Source organism: Oreochromis niloticus, linkage group LG15 (genome assembly GCF_001858045.2).
Source record: "Oreochromis niloticus isolate F11D_XX linkage group LG15, O_niloticus_UMD_NMBU, whole genome shotgun sequence".
Classification (NCBI taxonomy): Eukaryota; Metazoa; Chordata; class Actinopteri; order Cichliformes; family Cichlidae; genus Oreochromis; species Oreochromis niloticus.
Window position 1 is genome coordinate 14,207,628 of NC_031980.2, and position 19,790 is coordinate 14,227,417.

Below are 19,790 nucleotides of genomic sequence, written 5' to 3' on the forward strand. Positions count from 1 at the left end.
CTACTAGTATCGTTAGTAAACTCCGTCCAGTGGTCAGGTCTTGGTGTACAAAGCCAGCGCTCATGTAGTGTTGCGCGTAAAGCGCTTGCGTCAAATGTTTTTTTTTTTTTTTTGAAGGCCCGACTAGCCAACGTGCTAATCCAACATTTGGAACGTTAGAGGAATTTTCATAATTACTAACCTTCTGAGAGTATTTTTATTCTTTTAAACACCACCTGATTAAAGGTATGTATACCTGGGCATGTGTAGATTTATCTTGAACTTTAACTTTGCCCGCTAATAGTTGAGTGTTGTTTGTTAAGTAACGCCAGGTTGCGCTAATATTAGCTTAGCTTAAGTCTATGCCGGGGACACTGGAGCGTGCTCGGTGCTAGCTTTAGCTAACTAAGCTGCTAGTTTTTTGGCCGCATAAACAGTGAGCAAATTAACTCGTTGTAACACAATAACAATACGTGGGTCCTGGGACTTTATAATAGTCACCCTGCGAACGCCATCCCATTGAGCTAAGCTAAGTTTAAGTATTGTTGCTGCTGGGCAGCAGAAGTCACCGACGGGTACTTTACATTCATATGACTAGATACCAATAAACATCGTTGTGCTTTCTCTTATAGTGTTGTTGATTTAAACTAATCGTTTTAAAAGTTTGGCTCTTTGTTTTATTTTACATTGTTTAGAGGACTTGATTTAATTACACATCTGGTGCTGCTGATAACGGGTATCTTGGTTCCTTCTTCAGGTCGGTCCACTTCACTTCCACAATGTCCTTCCCCCCTCATTTAAATCGGCCGCTGTTGCCTCCTCCAGGCATCCCTCCTCAGTACACAGGCTTTCCCCCAGGTAAGCACCCTTCTGATTGGCGTTCACCTGTTTTGTTTCAGTTTTGCCACAATGTCATTATTAAGAGGCATATTCGCAACACTGAAGGTAGTTGAGATTCGCTACATTACTGAAAATATTTGAGAATCGTTTTACTAATCTGCAGTCATAGATCTTAAGTGAAAATGGTGTAATTGCTTGTTGCATGTTTTCTTTGGCTGTTTCAGGAGCCCCTATGATCCCAGTTCACATGGGTATCATGGCCCCCACACCTGCAGTAATGGTTCCTTCAGTACCAGTGCTCAGCAAGCCTGCAGTCCCTAAGAGGGAAACCATTGCTGTGAATGCCAAAGACAGTGATGAGAACAGTGGCCCCACCACAACGGTGTTTGTAGGGAACATATCAGAAAAGGCTTCAGACATGTTGATCAGACAGCTGCTGGCGGTAAGAGGGGAACACACATTCTACTTGTAGAAATACACCAGCAAAGGCAGACACCCTCTTAATTTGACAACTTTATTTTTTTTCTTTGTAATTCTATAGAAATGTGGAATTGTTTTTGAGCTGGAAGAGAGTACAAGGAGCCTCTGGCAAGCTTCAAGGTAATTTCTAATAATCCAAAGTGGGTATTATTTAGTCAGTATATGGGTATTAAAAGATGAAGAATAACTAGATACATGGCAAACCATTAATTCAGTCTATAAACATAAACATTTGATCATGCCCTTATGTCTATTTATATGTCAATATTTGTTCCAGCTTTTGGTTTCTGTGAGTACAAGGAGCCAGAGTCCACACTGCGAGCCTTGCGACTGCTTCACGACCTCCAGATTGGAGATAAAAACCTACTTGTGAAAGTTGATGCCAAGACAAAAGCACAGCTGGATGAGTGGAAGGCCAAGAAGAAGACTGCAAATGGGGTATGAATTTTGTAATAGCAATTGTTGGGTCTGCGCTTCCACAGGCCCCGCTGGTTTAGAAACTTATTGTGTGTGTGTGTGTGTGTGTGTGTGTGTGTATGTGAGTGTGAGTGTGTGTGTGTATGTTTGTGTTTGGGGGTGCGTTTGTGTGACCTCCTGCCCACAAAAGGATCATAAAAGCAGGAGGCTTACTACACAAGAAAACAGAACCCTCACATAGATGTCCCTACAATAAACCACTTCAGCCTCCCCCACCAACAAACTGGCTGGAGAGGTGGTCAGAGACAAAGGAATGTCTTTGATCATGCTGCTTGAACTAAGACTTACAAATTTAAGTATCACAATGACAATATTTAACAATTTGACTCCAACAGCAATTCAAATAATTGTTTGCAGCAGCTAGAGAATGTGAAAAATTGCTAAACTTGACTCATTTTATTGACAGGATAAAAAGAGTGAAGATGCAGGAGAGGATGAGGAAGAAGTGTTAGATGAGGAGACAAAGAAGAAAGATCAGATTATCAAGGGCGCCATCGATGGACTGATGCGGGAATATGCTGCGGAACTAAATGCACCTTCACAGGATGATGAGTCCCAGCGACGAAAGAGAAAAAAGGAGAAAAAAGAAGAGGTACTGACCTTGATTAATTGTTAACTTGTGCTACTGTTTTGTTTACTCCTTAGCTTGAAAGTGAGCATTGTTATTTCAACCTGTCAATGCGTTGTTTTTCCTCAGGATGACATAAACACTATTGACATGGAGGAGGACAAGAGGGACCTGATTTCCAGAGAGATTAGTAAATTTCGTGACACTCACAAGGTAAAGTGGCTTCTTTGATCTTGTAGTTGACATTTCAGGTTTTGGACAGCAGTTCACTCCTAGAGCTTGCACATTTAGTTGACACAGTTTTTTTTTTTTTTTTAACCCTAACTCAGTAACATGCATACTCCACTATAGATTGGCGGTCCCTAAAACAACACCACCAAACATATTATTCTGCCCTAAACTATATGAAATGTTTTATTTTCAATGTTTGAACACTACAAGTGGGCAGACAGCTAGTTTATTCTTGTCACCTTTCTCAGGCGTGATTTGACACCTGCCACTATTGCCAAACTATCTAGGTGTGACCATTATAGATCCATATCTTCATTCATCACACAAAAATGCATGGCGACGATGTAAAGTTACTTAAAAGCTAATCTATTCATTAAACCCCACCATTATGATAGTGATCATATGGTGACAAAAGCAAGATGAATCTCAGAGCTTTGGAAAAAGTTGCCAGGATAGGATGTAAGTATCAGCCTTCATTTACTATATACATATACTGGGCGTCCCCCTCTTGAGGACTTGCATTGGGGCAACTGTGCTGCTCAGTTGTGTGTGTGTGTGTGTGTGAGTTGGCCTTGATTTAGCCAACCTTACCACCACGCAAAGACAGTTTCCCTAGATCATCCTGAATTTATGACAGCCTTGGTGCTTCACTCGAAAGCTGGTGAGTCAGTGAACCTGTGCGAGTCCTCTGTAAATTATGGTCTGTCATAATGGTGTTCATGTTGAAGCACAAGGACTCAGTAACTACTGCAGTGACTTTGGCTGTAGCCTTATTATTCTAGTGTGGGGTGGGGGCGCCCTCTCCACAGCAGTAAGATGATCTGAAGACTAACAAGGTACGTGCTCTCTGTATGTTTTGTTGTGGAATTTCTTTCTTCTGTCTCTTCCATTTGATAAATACCTTACTCTCTCTGCATTAGTTTTTATTTTTTTATGAAAGATTAGTTAGTGAGTTTATTCAATCAACTGTTTAAATTCTAATTGTTATTAAAACAACAGGAAAGGTAGCAATCTAGTTGGGTTTTGGATGCATAACTCTGGTTTGCTTGAAGTGTCCTCCAGCTGTAATCATGATCTTGCCAAAACAGCGTTTAAACAAAAGGAGAAATTTCAGCTGCCTGTTGTGACCTACCATATTTGGGCCGATCGATTTTTAACCCCAGAACAAAAAAGAAATCATACTTATTTCAATATCATTATGATTATTTAATGTGGTTAATCAGTTTTTAGTGAGTGACTTTGCAGGGAGTGAATTCAGGCTTTTTATGGGGAAAGAAAATTAAAGGAAGCGCTTAAATGCTGAAAGAGTATTTTTGTGAAATGCTTTAATAATACCCGATTTTTCTTTATAATTATAAGTTTGCTTAAATATTACTGTTTCTATACACCCATACATGCTTACTGTTTAAAAAAAAAAAAAAAAAAAAAGTTAATTAAAAATAATTTAAAAAAAGTTTACATGGTCACATGTTTATTTAGTATTTAGCCTTGGCAGACAGTGCAGAGGTAAGTAAAAAAAAAAAAATGTATTAAAAGAAAGAAAAAACACCTAACGTGAAATCATAGATTTGAATTAGAGCTAGGGTATTAAATAATATAAAGACAACTTAACTGGAGCATTATAGATTTTTAAAATAATTAACATCTATGTTATCTCTGTCATGTCACACGTTTCTTTCTCTTGAGATGCATAACACCCAAGGCTTTTAATTAGTTAGTCATTGTAAAGACCAACTGACTGCATATGACTTGTACAAGAAAATCTTTTGTAAAGTTATTTTCCATTTAACCTCAAGTACAACAGCGCCAATTTAAGAGGAATGCAAAATGATGAACATAGTATTATATTAAGGCTCAATATATTCAGTCATTGTTTTTAAGTCTTATTTTGCATCAGATGCCAGTATAACTGCAAAGGAATTCTGGTTAAAGCCTTGTGTGTGATGCCCATAAAACCAGAGTTTGGTGTGTGTGTGTATGTGTGTGAATAATCAGTCCTGAAGAGCTCCTGAAGACTTCTGCAGGGGTAAGACCGTTTCTACAATTTCATTTATCTGTTCAGAAATATAACTGATGTTCATAATGTTTATTTTTTTTGATTTTAGCAAAATACCAAATGCCATGTTACTCATTGAAGTAAAGGCTGTTGTTTTTGATGACGATGATAATGATGATGCTTAAGCAAGACAGAATCCCATAACATTTTTCCCTTGTATACCGTGTGACCTGCTTTCCTCCCAGGCCTAACTTAAAAGGCTTGTAAGGGCAGCGAAGGGCTGAGTCCATAGTTCAACACCTGTAAGTCACAAACAACTAGTTCAACAAAAGACTGATGCCTGTTTTCTGTTTTTGTTTTCCTTGTTCTGAGAGGAGGACTCTTAAGGAGACAAAAAGGATTGTCATTTCCCGCGTTTTTTTTGTTTGTTTGTTTGTTTTTTGTTATGAGTTGGATACGTTCCACGGGTCTTTAAGGCCATTAAAGTGGTTTCCAGTTCTATTCTTGCTAAGCTGTAGTTTATGCTGCAGGCTTCAAGCAATAAACTGTGTCCTATAGTTTTAGATTAATGTTGAAGCTGTCTCTCTGTGGGGGAAGAGCTTTTTGATTGTTCCTGGTTTTCCATTTAGGATTCTGGCTTCTTATACAAGCTTTGCGCTGATTAGCAAAGAGCATGTTCACCTATGAAACCAAAACCTGGAAACCACTTGATCTGTGCACAGCTGTGAATTGGTTGCAGGGGCTCCCTGCATCTTGTGTGGCATAAGCTGAACCTGTTTGTATTTTACTCTGCAGAAACTTGAGGAAGAGAAGGATAAACGAGAGAAGGAGCGGCTGGAGTTTGAACGTGAAAGGAGGGAACGGGAAAAAGAGCGAGAGCGGGAAAGAGAGCGGCGGGACCGCGAGAGGGAAAAGGAGCGAGAGCGGGAACGGGAGAGGGAACGAGAACGTGAGAGAGACAGAGATCGAGACCGAGACAAGGACCGCGACCGCAGGACCAGGGAAAGGGAACGAGAGCGAGAACGGGAGAGAGAGAGAAGCCGTGACAGGAGTGCCGACCGCAGCCGATCCAGGTGAAGCAAAAAAAACGGAATAATGTATAAAGACACATGTTACAATTAAATACATACAAATGTTTGCAGGTACTTTGCTGGTGATTGAATTCTGACTTATTATGAATCAAGTTTCTGCAAGCTGATTTTCTCAGAATTTAATTGAAACCGCCTGAATTTTAAATTGAAATGTTAAAATTCATATCCTCTCATTTTGATGAAACTCCTTAAGACTATGTACCATGCTTGATCAACACTTAGTACTTGGATTTGCCACGTGTTTCTATATGGTCACAAATAAAAGAAAATGTATCTATGATTTCATTGTTGTAGGGAGGTCAGCCGAGACAGAGACAGAGAAAAGAAGAGAGACCAAGAGGATGAAGAGGAAGCATATGAACGCAGGAAACTGGAGAGGAAACTTCGAGACAAGGAAGCAGCCTATCAAGAGGTGGGACTGGCTGAGCTAAAAATGATAAAAACCATGCGCTGAAGTGCCTGAGCAATATAAGCACTCCTACTAGCAGTGAGGTCACAGCTTCTATGTCCTACTATACAAAATGTTTGTCTGAGAAAGTCAATACAAGCAGTAAAATTCAATTAAAATGATTCTTTATATGTCCAAAAAAACCAATAAATCTTCAGCATCATTTCTATTTTTAGCAGAGTAACATTCCTTGTATTACTCGTTTACCTTAGCTAGGGGTAGTTCTTGTGTGATGTTTGCCGCTTGCCTGACAATATATTTGTTGTAGCGGCTGAAAAACTGGGAGCTGAGGGAGAGGAAGAAGGCACGGGATTATGCTAAGGAGGCTGAGAGAGAAGATGAACGCCGACGAGAAATGGTAAGCGGGTTCTGAATGATCACTGGTTCTGTACTATTATACAGGTTAAGTTCATACTGTATTTATTTAACTAGGGCTCTGTATATCAAAGTAACTTTGGGGTTAACTCTGGGGTTACAGAGTTTAAGTGGTTTATTTATTACCAGACTACATTGGTATATTGCGCTGCAGACTTAACCTGCTCTGGTAAAGGTTAGAATAGAGATAAGAGATGAACACACAGAGCCACAGCCTACAAACTAATCAGTTTTCTGGAAATGGTATTGCCATGTGTGGAGGTAGTTGGAGGCTTTGTATGACTGCACCCTAAGCCTTGTAGTCGCCAAACTTAATTTAAGATTTGCAAGAAGGCTAAACCTGCTTATTGGTTTCAATTCTGTATTTACTAACAGACCCACTAACACACCCTGTTCATCTGAATGCAGATAACCACCTTTGTGTAAATGCTTAGCCTAATTTTTTTATCTTGGTGTGATTGAAGCCAGATAAGGAAGTCATATCTTGGGTATGTTGATTATATTTTATAGCAGAGCAGTCAGTTTTTCCCGTAAAACTACCTAAACACATCTGTTTTTCATTTTTAAGGTAAAACGTTGAAATTTTGTCTTTGTGGGAAGCATTTAACAAGTTTGAAGTCTGCTCTTTTTCTCAGTTAAAAAGAATTCTACTTCATATCTTGTGTTGTCCATGTTGTAGTTCTGTGTTCATATGATTTAGTTTACAAATTCAGACAGTAGAATTTGTTAGAAGTAATTATTGTGGAGAAGTTCATTTTTGTCCTTTGTTTTCATTAGATTAAAGAAGGCAAACGGTTAAAAGAGTTTCTTGAAGACTATGATGATGACAGAGATGACCCCAAGTATTACAGGTGAGTGTTAACCCAGGTCATCAAAAACAAATGCACTCATGCAGGATCCTAATTGGCTGTGCATAATCTTTCTACTGAACACTTCCTGTGCTCACAAGATGGCACTGATTAACACCCGCTAATTATAGGTCACTATAAATCCACTATAAAAAAAATTTCCTATACATATAATGTTGTTTACCATACACTGCTGATTTCCTGTTGCCACCAGGCGGCACTATGGATGTGACCTAATATTGACACATACAGTGGAGGAAATGAGCAATCTCTAAATTTTATGGTAGTGGCTGCAAGAGTTTTACATGAGATTTCCAGATGGCAATATTTAACCATATTCATAGCCACTAGTCTATGATTATAGTTAAATAGTGCCATACACATGTTCAGAGGCAGACCCTTATCAAACATGAGAAGTTTGGTTAATGAGTGAATTACAGGAAATTAAAATTTCATGGGGAATGATTGAAATTTGCTATGGCAACATAGGCACGCTCTTAAATGCTTTGCAGTTCACCTTCAAGAGTTTTTATTTATTTAATTTTATTATTCATTTATTTATTTATTTATTTTTGTGTGTGTATCGTGCTGTGTTACATATGTTTATTAAATGTTATACATATACGCACAACACAGCAGTGGGGCTTCTGTTTTGCAGAACGGTGCTATAGAGTCATTTTGCTCCACCCATGTACGTGGCCCATAACATGTGTAAATTATCAGCAGACCTGACACATGTGCAAAATTTAATTAGTGTTAGATCATGTGTAGGACTTTAAATAAGCCAATTTCTTTTCATATTTTTCTTTTTTGTTGTTGTTGTTGTTGTAAGAAATAAAAAAACAGAGCATACACAATAGGGCCTCCTCACTATCAGCAGATCCTGTGCGACCCACATGTGGCTCATGGCAGCGCATGCAGTACTGCAGCCATTGTTCTGAAAGCTGTTATTTTCCGTATGACCCCTAGGGGCAGTGCACTGCAGAAGCGTCTCAGAGACCGAGAGAAGGAGATGGAGGCGGATGAGCGTGACAGGAAGAGGGAGAAGGAGGAGCTGGAAGAGATCAGACAGAGGCTGTTAGACGAGGGACATCCAGACCCAGACGCAGAGCTACGCAGGGTATGCTTGTCTGTAATGTAATATAAATGTGTGTGTTTGCCTGTATCTGTCTGAGCTGAGTGGGGCATGCTGTCTGTTGTCTGTGTGAAGGTCACTTTATCGTCTGAGTCGCTCTGCACATTATGTACGTCTAGCTGTCATTATCTGTTGACCTTCTTTTCTGTAAAATGCTGTGATTGGATGATTATTTTCTGCATATCTGCCTGTTATTGGTCCAGATGGAGGAGGAAGAGGAGGAGCGTCTGAGACAACCTCCCATCGTCCAAGAGCCAGAACCTGAGGAGGAACGTGAGCGCCACAGGGGTTCACGAGATCACCGGGAGCGCCGACAGGAACAGGAGAGAGCAGATTCACGCTCACGACCCCCCCAGTCTGACAACGAGGTGGAAGAGGGTGAGGAGGAAGATTATGACAACGATGAAGACAACCCAGATGTGAAACCACGCCTAAAGCCCACAATGCGACCAATCACAGCAGCGCCTTCTGTGTCATCAGCCAGTGGAAATGTGTCTCCCAACACGCCCGGGGAAGAGTCACCCTGTGGCATCATCATCCCCCATGAAAACTCCCCACCTGAGGCTCTGCCGCAAGAGGAACACCGGCCAAAGATTGGCCTCAGCCTGAAACTGGGTGAGTCTAAAAAATCTTTTACCTCATTACAGGATGAAGAGACACACACAGCATACCCATGTAAATATGAATTAATTAATCAATTAGTTGATGGGCAGAAAGTAGCAAAATGTTTAATAATTGATAAAAATTCATAACTAGGAAATAAGTTTTTTGCATTTTTTTTTAAGTTGCATTCTATAGACTAATAATTGTTTAAAACTGATTTTAGGGTAAAAAAAAAAAGAATAATAGGTGATGTGTTGCTTTTCTTGAGGTTTTGATCTTGTCTGAATGTAGTCAAGGTAATTTGGCACCTGCTACACTGTTTGGTTAGTGTGAATTGGACTGAAGGAAAGGATATTTCTATATTTTAATTTATTTTGAAGCTAAATAACCTCATAGGGACAAATCTATGATACACAGATTCCTACATGGATCAGGCCGTGTTCCAGAAAGTATGTTTAACAAACTCTGACTCCCGTCCACTTCATTGTTTCTGTCACCTCAGAGTGTGTTCACTCTGAGTGTGTGTGTGGGTATTTAAAGAAAGCCATCATCAATGGAGCTCAAATACCAATATTCACCATGGCAACAGATAATTAAAGGGCAGAGCCTCAATTGTCATTGACTGGTGGATTGAGGAATATGAATCATGACATTCGTCTGAAAAACAGAGAGGACTTATTTTAATCGGTGTCATCTGCTCAGGCATCATTTATCAAACCTAAATTTCCCTTTAATAGATGAAATCTGGCAGAATTCCAGTTTTACATCTGATGTTTTATTGAATCAAATTTTTAATCAGACAGTAACAAAATGGAAGTTATGACAGTGTTTTTAGTGTTTTTAATCAGCTAAATTTTTGCAAGGTAATGTGCCCGAATATGAGCTTTGATAAGAACTACCGTATATGAATGTCAGGCAGTTGTTTCAGTTGTTTCAACATTTTCAGATGCTGTTAAAGGCTTTTAAATAACTCTGGGGTTTCGAGACAGAAATCTTGCTCCTTAACTACAGACAGAACAGTAGTTAAACTCTGTCCTTGTCAGGTGCCACGGGAAGCCCCAGTCAACCCATCGCCGGAAAGAGAAAGAAGCTTCCGGTGGACAGCGTGTTCGACAAGTTTGATGACGAGGAGGCTGACGAGCAGCCACGCAAGAGGAAGCTGGTGCCCCTGGATTATGATGACGACAAGAGCCTCGGGGTGGACGGTGCTGGACTTTCCAGCATAAAGGGAGCCAACGCTGAGGAGAAACGCAAACACATCAAGAGCCTGATCGAAAAGATTCCCACCGCAAAGCCCGAGCTCTTCTCGTACCCACTGGACTGGTCCATGGTTGACACGGTGAGGAGAAGAGGGACAATTTGTGGTATCTCACTGAGTGTCTGTCTTATTTTTAATCCATTTGTAATCAGGCAAGTTAGAAAAGAAAACCTGTGCTAAGAATATTTTACTCGCAGGATTTAAATGATCAAGGAGGGTCAATTCACAACCTTAATCTCTGCTTATTGCTAAAAATAATATAGAATACTGTTTGTCATCCCTTCTTCCACAGACGTTAATGGAACGGCGTGTTCGTCCCTGGATCAATAAAAAGATCATTGAGTACATTGGAGAGGAAGAGGCAACGTTAGTGGACTTTGTCTGCTCCAAGGTAATAGTCATGTCACTAGTTGACATCTGTCTCAGAGGGAAAGTGGAACAATTAAAATGTAATCTTTCTGATATTTTCTTCTGTGTACTTTCAGGTGATGGCCCACAGTACACCGCAGACTATCTTGGATGATGTTGCCATGGTGAGCAAAGACACAGTTGATAGATGCTTGTTTATGTGGTTTCTCTGTTTCTAATTCTTGTCAGGATGCAGGTTTTTTTTACCTTCTTACTAACCTTCTCAATCAAATTATACCAAAATACACTTCATTAGGTACACCTGTTCAGCTGCTTAATGTCAATATCTAGTTAACCAATCACATTGCAGCACCTCAGTGCATTTAGGTATGTAGACCTGATCAAGACAGCCTGCTGAAATTTAAACTGAGCATCAAAACGGGGAAGGAAGGTGATTTAAATGGCTTTGGACAAAGCATAGTTGTTGGCGCCACAAGCATGGTCTAAATATTTCAGAAACTGCTGATCTGCTGGGATTTGTCCACATAACCACCTCTAATGTTTGAAAAAGAGAAAATATTCAGTGAGTGACGGTTCTCTGGGTGTAAAAGCGTTGTCAGAGGAAAATGGCCAGACGGCTCGAGCTGATATGAAGGCAACAGTAACTCAAGTTACCCACTTGTTACAAATAAAGTATGCAGAAGAGTATCTATGACTACACTGTGTCCAAAGCAGCAGAAGACCACTCCTGTCAGCTAAGAACAGGAAACCGAGGCTAGGATCACACACAGTCTCATTAAAATCAGACAACAGACGATTGAAAAGTATTGAGTGGTCTACTGAATCTTGAGTTCTGCTGCAGCAGTCATATAGTAGGGTCAGAATCCTACCTTATATCAACAGTTTAGCTTGATGGTGGTCACGTTATAGTGTAGGGGGATATTTTGTAAACACATTTTAGATCCCTTAGTACCAACTGAGCATCACCTAAACTACGCAGCCTACCTGTGCATTTCTTCTGACGATCTATGTACAGTGTACTCAGCTTCTGATTCCAGGAGGATGTGTCACAAAGCTCGTATCATTTTAAACTGGCTTTTTGAACATAAGAGTGAGTTCACTGTACACAAATGGGCCTCCAGTCACCTGATATCAAACTAAGAAAGCACCTTTTGGGATGTGAAAAAGTGCAAGATTCATGTCATATTAGCAAAAATCTCAGAGCAATGGTTCTAGAGCCTTAGTAAATCAGGGACATCAGGAATTAAGGCAATTCTGGAGGCAAAAGAGTGCAACAGGTACTAGCAAGGTGTACCTAATGAACTGAAGAGTATGTTAGTTCCATCTGATTTAAGATGGGTGGGGGGAGATTTTTGAGGTGAGATTTCAAGCGCATCGCTTACCCATCAAGGTGCCAGATAAAAATGTAACCCTTTAAGGCAACTGAAATTGTTAATTTTGACTATGAGTTCAAGATTTTTTTAAAGGAACTGGCCTTGAAATCTTTTGTCTCTCATTCGATGGCACAAGTAGAGCCATGTCAAATGAGATGTATTTTAATTAGCAGTTCATAGTCAGTATTTTAACATGTTCACCTTTTCCACATACATGTCATGAGTTTAGGTTAGTCCTCTAAAGTTTATCTTTCGATTATCTAACTTTCTTTTTGTTCCGGGTCAGGTTCTTGATGAAGAAGCTGAGGTCTTTATAGTGAAGATGTGGCGGTTGCTCATTTATGAAACTGAAGCAAAGAAGATCGGACTGGTGAAATAATCGTCGGCCGAATGAAGATGAATTCCTCTTCTCCTTTACCTTCATTGTGTATAATACTGTAGCGAATTTATGTCACCCCAGAAGACGTGACTGACCATACCAGTACAGACTGTAACTGCAGATTCTGCTCATTCTCACATTTGCACCAGTTGTTGGGTCTCCTTTGTTTTTTTCTTCTTCTGTTTAAACATACTCAGGCTGCATCCACCTCCACTCTGCAGGTGCTGATTGTGTCTGTGTGCTTTTGTGTATATACAGTTTGTCATTATTTGGTTATGAAGAAGCTACAGCTCTGGCCACCCAGGGTCACTGTGTTGGAGATGAGACCCTTTAGTCCCATACTCTTTTTTTTTTTTATACATGCCAACACACACTGAGTGAGAACAGTTTGCAGGTTTGCTACAAACAGTTCACCATTTCTCAAACTATTCTTGAGTTGTGAAATTGGGCTTACAGTTGAATATGGGTTGGTTAAGTAGACACAAACTAAAGCGTATGAATGACTACAGCTATGATGTTTTTAAAATAATTACAGGGGTATTTATTAAGGGTTTTTGGACGTAACTGAATTTTATTTCTGTAATTAATACACAAATTCTTCCCCCTCTCCTGACATTTGTCACATTCCTGACAAACTGGCATGTTGTTTTCAGACCATCTCTAAAACATCTAGTTGTCATTTGAAATGTGTCTACTGACAAGACCCATAGGCCATGTGACATCCTCAACGCTGTAAAAGCACACGTCATAACCACTATAGGAAAATGAGCTAAGAACGAAAACAATTGAAATTGTGAAGATGCTCTCCATTTGTTTTTGTATTGGTGAACATTTGAATAAATAATTTTTATAATCATTCGACTTTTTTGGTTTTGCATTAAATCACAACCATTAATTTCAGTTCATGTCCTAAAATATGGAGCTGGATTTAGGGTTAAAGGTTTTTTTCTGTTCCCTGTTTCTTTGTGAGCAGACAAATAACCAGATTTTCAACAGCTGGGCTAACACAGACAACCATTCACACTTATGGGCAATTTAGAGTTTCCAATTAACTTATCCCCACTAATTGCATGTCTTTAGACTGTGGGAGGAAGCCAGAGAACTCACGCAAACACGAGGACAACATGCAAACTCTATACAGAAAGATCCCAGCCTGATGGAGTTGAACTCAGGACCTTTTTGCTGTGAAGCAACAGTGCTAACCACTGTGCTGCCTGTATCAGAATTCAACTAACTCTTAAATTGGCAGAATGAAAAATAAATAGGGCCTTAAAGTTTCAAACTAAAACGCAAGAAACTTAAAAAAGCAATGAGTTTGTAACAAGTCCCCTAATTTAGAAAAAATTCCCTCCAGATAAACAGTCTGAGTTCTAAGTTTTCTGAATATTAAACCAATGTTTAGGGTTCTTGGCATTCATACGTTGATATACAGTCAAACCTATCTCCAGTTGGCTTCATTACAATCTCTCCATTTGAAAAAAACAAAAAGAACAAAAAAGGCGAGAGTAACCGACGAGATTTACCTTGAATTCATCCAATATTAATAATTGCTGCTTTTTTGGGAGAATAAATGTTATTTCTTGTTAGTGGAACAATTTAATTAGACTGACAAAAAGGCATTGAGATCAAAACTTCCAGATCTTTATTGATACGATGGGAGCTAAACAAGAGCCAGTAAAAACCCTTTAACTGGAAGAGAATCAGCACATAAAGTCACCGCTGGCCGGTGTAGAGACAGATGAAGCATATGCGTTTCCCCTTCAGTCAGTCACATCCAGTGAGCAGCCGGAGATAAAGCGGCATGGATACTGAAGACACCGGGCTCTTAAAGCAAGAGGTAAAATGAAAGGCCACAGCTTGAAAACAGCTTTTCTTGTTTTAGAGTTATTTAATCAAATGGGGGTACGTTAAAATAAAAACTATAAGTGATGTTTAACTTGTAATTTAACCATCCTTGTGTCCGTGTCTGGTTAAAAAGACTGCGTTTTCAGTTACCTTCTTCTGAGACAAACCTCTCTTGAACAAACTGGGATGTTGCCAATAAAAATAGTAACACCAGTTCATGGTTGCAATGTGAAAGTTAACATCTGTTGGACTGGGTGACTGAGGCCAGGTCTGTCCATGTTTCCTTTTCTTCTTTCCTCCTTTGATGCTTTTCTCCCCACCAGCTTTCCAAAGAGGACCGACTCTTAGTCCTCTGCTTTGGCCTCCATCTCCTCAGCGTCGTCGTCTCCATCCACCTCGGCGTTCTCGCGCTCTAACCTCTCCAGCTGCCGGGCGAGCTCTGTCTCATCCGTGTCCGTCACCACCTTAGGCTGCAGGACAAAGTTTACAGTTTAAGCATAATGATCCTTTGGCCAGATGAGCTAAAAACAAACATGATCATGACAAAAAAAAAAAGTGAAATCATTCACCTCCATCTGGATGTTAAAGACACCCCTCTTCTCTTCAATCTTCTCCTTGATAGCAGCCATGGCCTGGTTGAGGACAGAGAGGCCCTCTGTGCGCTCCAGGGTGGTCGTCGTCATCACGTAGCGAGGGGGAGCGATCAGGTTGATCTGCAAAAGGTAAACGCCATGAGAGAGAAATCCAAGTAGAGACTACAGCTAGAGACTCATTAAGGTAAATAAGAGTTTTTACTTCTTAATGGAAGAGAGAAAGATTACCTTGATGGGCATGGCCTCTGTGGAGCAGCCCAGCCCAGCCCTCAGAGCTTCTTTCACGGCGTCGATCCCCTCGTAACCATAGCACGCCACTTCAATGTCTGCACGAGGTAGAGGAGGTTATCTTCACATTTCTAATTTATTCCTAAGTCCAACTGAGAAACACTGTGAGTAAACAGTCACCTGCTCTGATCTTGACAGCCTGTGGAGTGAGTCGCCTGTTGATGTTATCAATCAACACATTCCTCTCCTCCTCTGTTAAATCCAGCCCATCCAAAATAGCTGGATCTCTGCAGAAAGCCATCAAAATGTAAATGTGTGCACACACTGAACAACCTGTGTTTCATTTTAATAAGAAGTGCTGAAATGAGAACTTACGATACAGCCTGTTTGAAGACATCATAAGCGCCGTATCCTGGCCGCTTGTATTTCTCATCGAAGACCCATGCGGTGCGCTGGTACAAGCTCTCTAGCTGCTCGTCCTTAGTGTACTCCAACACCTCTGCCACGTGTCGCAGGATGCTGTAAACCTGCAAACAATTTAAAAATCAGCTCAGCCCAAACAATATTGTAAAAACAAACAAGATAGCTGTTTACAGTTTCTTACAAATACAGATCTAACTTGTCTCACAATATTATAATGAACGCCTGAACCAAACAACCACTACCTTTGACCACAACAAGGCTCAAAGGCAAGTTCCATCGACTTAACTGTACACAAGACAAGGAAGACATCTACGAGCTGGACAACTTGCACCAAAATGACCGAGACAGATAAAAAGCATTTGACCAACTTACAGTTTTAGATTTGGTGAATTTATCCTCACACTTGATGGCCTCCTCTGGTGAAACTCTTCTTTTTGATAAATCAATGTATCCTGAGGAGAAAACAGAAGGAATGCAAAAAAAGCTGTTTTAGTGCAGCAAGTAGTTTCTTACAATTAAGAATGATACGATTAACTAACAGGGAGGGATTTGATGGCCACTTGCTGGTCTAAGTTTCAAAATGAGCTCGTCTTTATTTCCTCATTACCAGCTGTACATGGATCACAGGTCAAAACTGCACAACTATCTATCTATATAAAGAAAATAGTCACGTAATATGAGTCAAATGAGCTGTATATTTTACGATAAGCAGAAAATGTCCAGTTCAGTAGCTCAGTTCAAAGTGGTCATGCTTAATTCATGTTAGTTTTCTTTTTCTTTTTTCTTTTTGAATGTATGAAATATGTAATATCTAAATAGGTACATTTAGATTTGTGCATAGAGGTATTCTGCTATTCTAAATTACATTTTTGTAACTACTGTTTTTTCAACTTGATGCCAGCGTGGTGGTTATTATAAACTCAAAAATCATCATCTTCATTCATCTTATAATGAGCCTCAGTTCCTCAGTTCACCCACTCTCTCAAACAAGCTGTTTAAGGCAAACTTTCATCTGACTGGGCTGTCCCTGGAAAAGAGAAGTTTTGAACAGCAGGTGGGTGGAGCTGCAGTTCCCACAGAACTGTTGAACAGATAAAGATATCACCTCTTAGTGACATCATACAGAGCCGAAAGCACAAGAAGGGTCTGAAATGGTGCATTAAAAAGCAGCCTGAGCTTCAGGAATTACCCATACATATGGTGACCTCATTAGAGCAGGTCCCCGTTAATTATTCCAAATTAGATATTCTGTGTGTCATGTGAGACTGTCCTGATATTAAACTGGTGAATGCTATAACTTAATGTAAGTTATTGATCATATTACTAACCACAGTCCACCTGACGTCACAGAATAACACTTCAATTCAAAAAAAGGAAATGTGGACCACACAAAAAGATCTCATTTCATATGGTTTTTATTCCACCAGCACTTTGGCACTGCAGATCCGACACGCCACCAGTTTCAACTATATTAGTCTACACTCACCCTTCTCTTTGTCTACTCGGATGACGACCACGCACTCGTTGCGGCCTATGCGGATGAGCTTGTTGATGGAGCGGATACGTCGACGCGACAGCTCGCTCAGGAGGATCATGCCCTCAATGTTGTTGTACTCCAAAAGGCTGACGTAGGCGCCCATCTCAGCGATGGACCTCACGTTCACCATCACGACATCCTCCACCTCTGGGAACCGGTGCTGGTAAAATCGACAGCTGAGCCCCGGCATTGCTGTGAGGTCAGAAACAGTTAAGAAGACAGGGGGAGGTTAACGTCTGCAAGTCATGGCACAAATCTTCACTTTGCAGTTTTAAACACTGTGAAAAGTACTGCTCGCCCTGTAACTTGGTGTTTCAGTACTAATAAATACAATTTTTTTTCTAGTTAATAAAAAATGGTCAATAACTTGTAACTAGCATCTCTGCCTCCACTGCTTCAGTTTTCACCAAAGGTTGTTTAAAAAGAAGTCCCACAACTAAACACAATCAAAGCTCAACATTAAATTAGCAGAGAACCATGTATAAATTATTTCATTCTGGTTTTCTTTGTCTTTTTTAATCTCAATTATAGTAATTTGTGAATAATCTGTCACACCATCCCTCTGACAATCCTCCTTTTAGATGTAGTGAAAGAGACATGCAGAGCATGTGACAGAGCAGATGCTAGAAACAGAATGAGAGGGTCTAGTGTGGTGACCCCTAAAGGGAGCAGGACCCATGATCCATTCATGCTTGTGCACGGTCTATTACGTGTTAATTACTTAATGGTTGTGAATCAGTGTTTTATATGTGGGGTCAGCCACAAATTATAGAGGCATTATTATTCTCTCACTAATAAAATACAAACTATGCTGTGAAAAAGTAGTCAGAAATACACAAGAGGACTCAAAAATACAGAACAATCATAATAGTTGTGGGCTGCATCCACACAATGTCTAATTACACGTCAGGTTACAACATAGGCTTTCAACACAGAAGCACAAATCCCCTGTTACCAGGGCACATCACCATGTTAACTTCTAGATTAGCTTGTATGAAATCACTGCCTAATGACCAAACAAACTCTCCTTGAAACAGCGTCATCATTCCATTCAAGATCTCCTGGACTGGTATGCAGCAGCTGTGCTGCTTTCAGCCTGTATTATGTGTATGACCACTTCATATTCTTCTAATATCATAGTTTTCTCCTCTGTAAAATCAACGTCCCTGTTGGCAGTAGGCTTATCCAGGTTTATGACTGATTGGATGCAGCCAATGCCAACTCTCTTATGTAAGCGCACTTGTAGCTAGATTGAGATGACAAATATGGGGACAGACTTACTATTCCCCAAATCTTTTGCTTTCAACATCCTGTTGTCCCTGTAACCTGAGGACAGCAGCCTACCCCCTGGAGTGTTTGACCCTTAGATCCTATCACCTTTGTTTTCCCATTCTTTGATCTCAACACTCCTGATTTAAGACTCTAGATATTGTATCTTGTGCCTCTGTTTAACATTTACATATAAATCATCCTCTAGTGATAGTCGTCTCCTCCCTTCCTCTTGTGTAAACCACTACGAATGCCATGCCTCTTTGGTGGGTCAGAGTCGGCTCATCTTCCAGGACCCACTATCTGGGCTGGTATATGGCTAGTCCATTTCTTTGAGAGTTGATAAACTGTGTGTTAACTTATTGTGATGATAACCACCTTGATGTGATATCATGGGTATGCAGGCCACAGACAGGCAACTGGGACACAATGTCAGCAACCACAAGTACTCTGAGTTTGAAAAATGCTGCAGTCAGCCAATTAACATCAATCCCTTTCTACATCAGAGTATTTTAACTATACACTGCAGTGCCTGTTCATGAAGTATATTCAGCTACCAGTAAAGACATCCGTTTATGGAAGAACACTGTAATGAAAAGTATCATTTTTTCTATTTTACTCAGATTTTAAAATATTAGTTGCGGTCATTTTTAGAGGCTTTAACCTGTAAAAAGACTTTGGCCATAAAGATGTTTTCTTTCTAATCCTTAGTCTACTATCAAGAAAGGTGTGGACAAAATAGTAGAGAGATACCTTTAATATTAAACGAAAAGTCCCAGTCCGTTTGAATGGAGCCACTTATCTGTGTTTCTATGTTTTCCCACTGAACAAAAGTCAAAGCCCAGGTTTAGCTTATATACAAATATCCAGGACATAAAATAAAAGCAGGGAAATGAAACAAACTTCTGCCATTTGTCTTTTTCCCCTGTTGCTGTGAATGGACTGATGTAACGCATCATCATCGCAGAAAAATCACTTACTGTTTAAAATAGAGAATCGGCGACAAAATATGGACACAAAAAGCTGCTTACCAAATATTTAGTACGTGTTACCAGCGACTGTATGACTTCCTAGTTATCACATTTAAAACCACGAGAAGAATGTTCATTCAAGCGCAGAAACGCTTTCTTTCAACATCAGTTAGCTTCCCAGCTAATAACCCGGTGCCCAGCTCACATGCGGCACACGCAGGCTAAGCTGTTAGCCGGCTATCTGCCAGTTCCGATCGTTCCCCAGTCCCCGCCAAACGACATCTTCATAAAACAAACTCACCTGTGTCATAAGGTTACAGAACGACGCGCCTGAATGTTCCGTGCTGACTTTGTTTAAATGTCAGATTCGGTTTTCTTTCTGGTGTTTTGTTTTTTTTAATGAGTAACTCAGGCCCGCTAGCTCACATTCATGGGTGTGCTAATTTGTCGACCCGGAAAAGATCGTAGGGACCT

At 40.2% G+C, this 19,790-nt stretch overlaps 2 protein-coding genes across 3 annotated transcripts; one reads left to right on the top strand and one right to left on the bottom strand.

Moving 5' to 3' along the window:
• Positions 1-77: 77 nt before the first annotated feature.
• On the top strand, positions 78-13,308 carry rbm25b (RNA binding motif protein 25b). The gene is given in 18 exon segments (XM_013271983.3): positions 78-225; positions 737-837; positions 1,044-1,261; positions 1,361-1,375; positions 1,377-1,419; positions 1,577-1,737; positions 2,183-2,368; positions 2,474-2,557; positions 5,367-5,644; positions 5,957-6,074; positions 6,379-6,468; positions 7,263-7,336; positions 8,303-8,453; positions 8,672-9,083; positions 10,115-10,410; positions 10,622-10,720; positions 10,815-10,862; positions 12,358-13,308. Coding segments are annotated over 17 exon segments (2,445 nt in total). The 5' UTR covers positions 78-225; positions 737-758; the 3' UTR covers positions 12,451-13,308.
• A 759-nt stretch (positions 13,309-14,067) lies between these two features.
• Positions 14,068-19,777, bottom strand: eif2s1b (eukaryotic translation initiation factor 2, subunit 1 alpha b). Of its 2 annotated transcripts, none has more exons than XM_013271985.3 (8): positions 19,377-19,507; positions 17,026-17,268; positions 15,912-15,991; positions 15,492-15,643; positions 15,297-15,403; positions 15,117-15,214; positions 14,865-15,008; positions 14,068-14,765 (listed from the first exon to the last, which is right to left on the bottom strand). In XM_013271985.3, exons 2-8 carry the CDS (start codon positions 17,264-17,266, stop codon positions 14,640-14,642), a joined length of 948 nt encoding a protein of 315 aa, XP_013127439.1. In that variant the 5' UTR covers positions 17,267-17,268; positions 19,377-19,507; the 3' UTR covers positions 14,068-14,639. The 2 variants fall into 2 exon arrangements, with proteins under 2 accessions (XP_013127439.1, XP_003446341.1); XM_003446293.5 differs by lacking the exon at positions 19,377-19,507 and adding an exon at positions 19,618-19,777 and having other exon boundaries at positions 14,070-14,765.
• Between the last annotated feature and the right edge of the window lie 13 nt (positions 19,778-19,790).

What these genes read in the sequence shown, in the direction of transcription:
- eif2s1b (XM_013271985.3), bottom strand. Translation starts at nt 17,266, where the DNA reads ATGCCGGGGCTCAGCTGTCGATTTTACCAGCACCGGTTCCCAGAGGTG. An exon ending in GTCTTCAAACAGGCTGTATC is followed by an intron (nt 15,404 to 15,491) that starts GTAAGTTCTCAT and finishes GGCTTTCTGCAG; the next exon opens with AGATCCAGCTATTTTGGATG. An exon ending in TCTTTAACATCCAGATGGAG is followed by an intron (nt 14,766 to 14,864) that starts GTGAATGATTTC and finishes TTTGTCCTGCAG; the next exon opens with CCTAAGGTGGTGACGGACAC.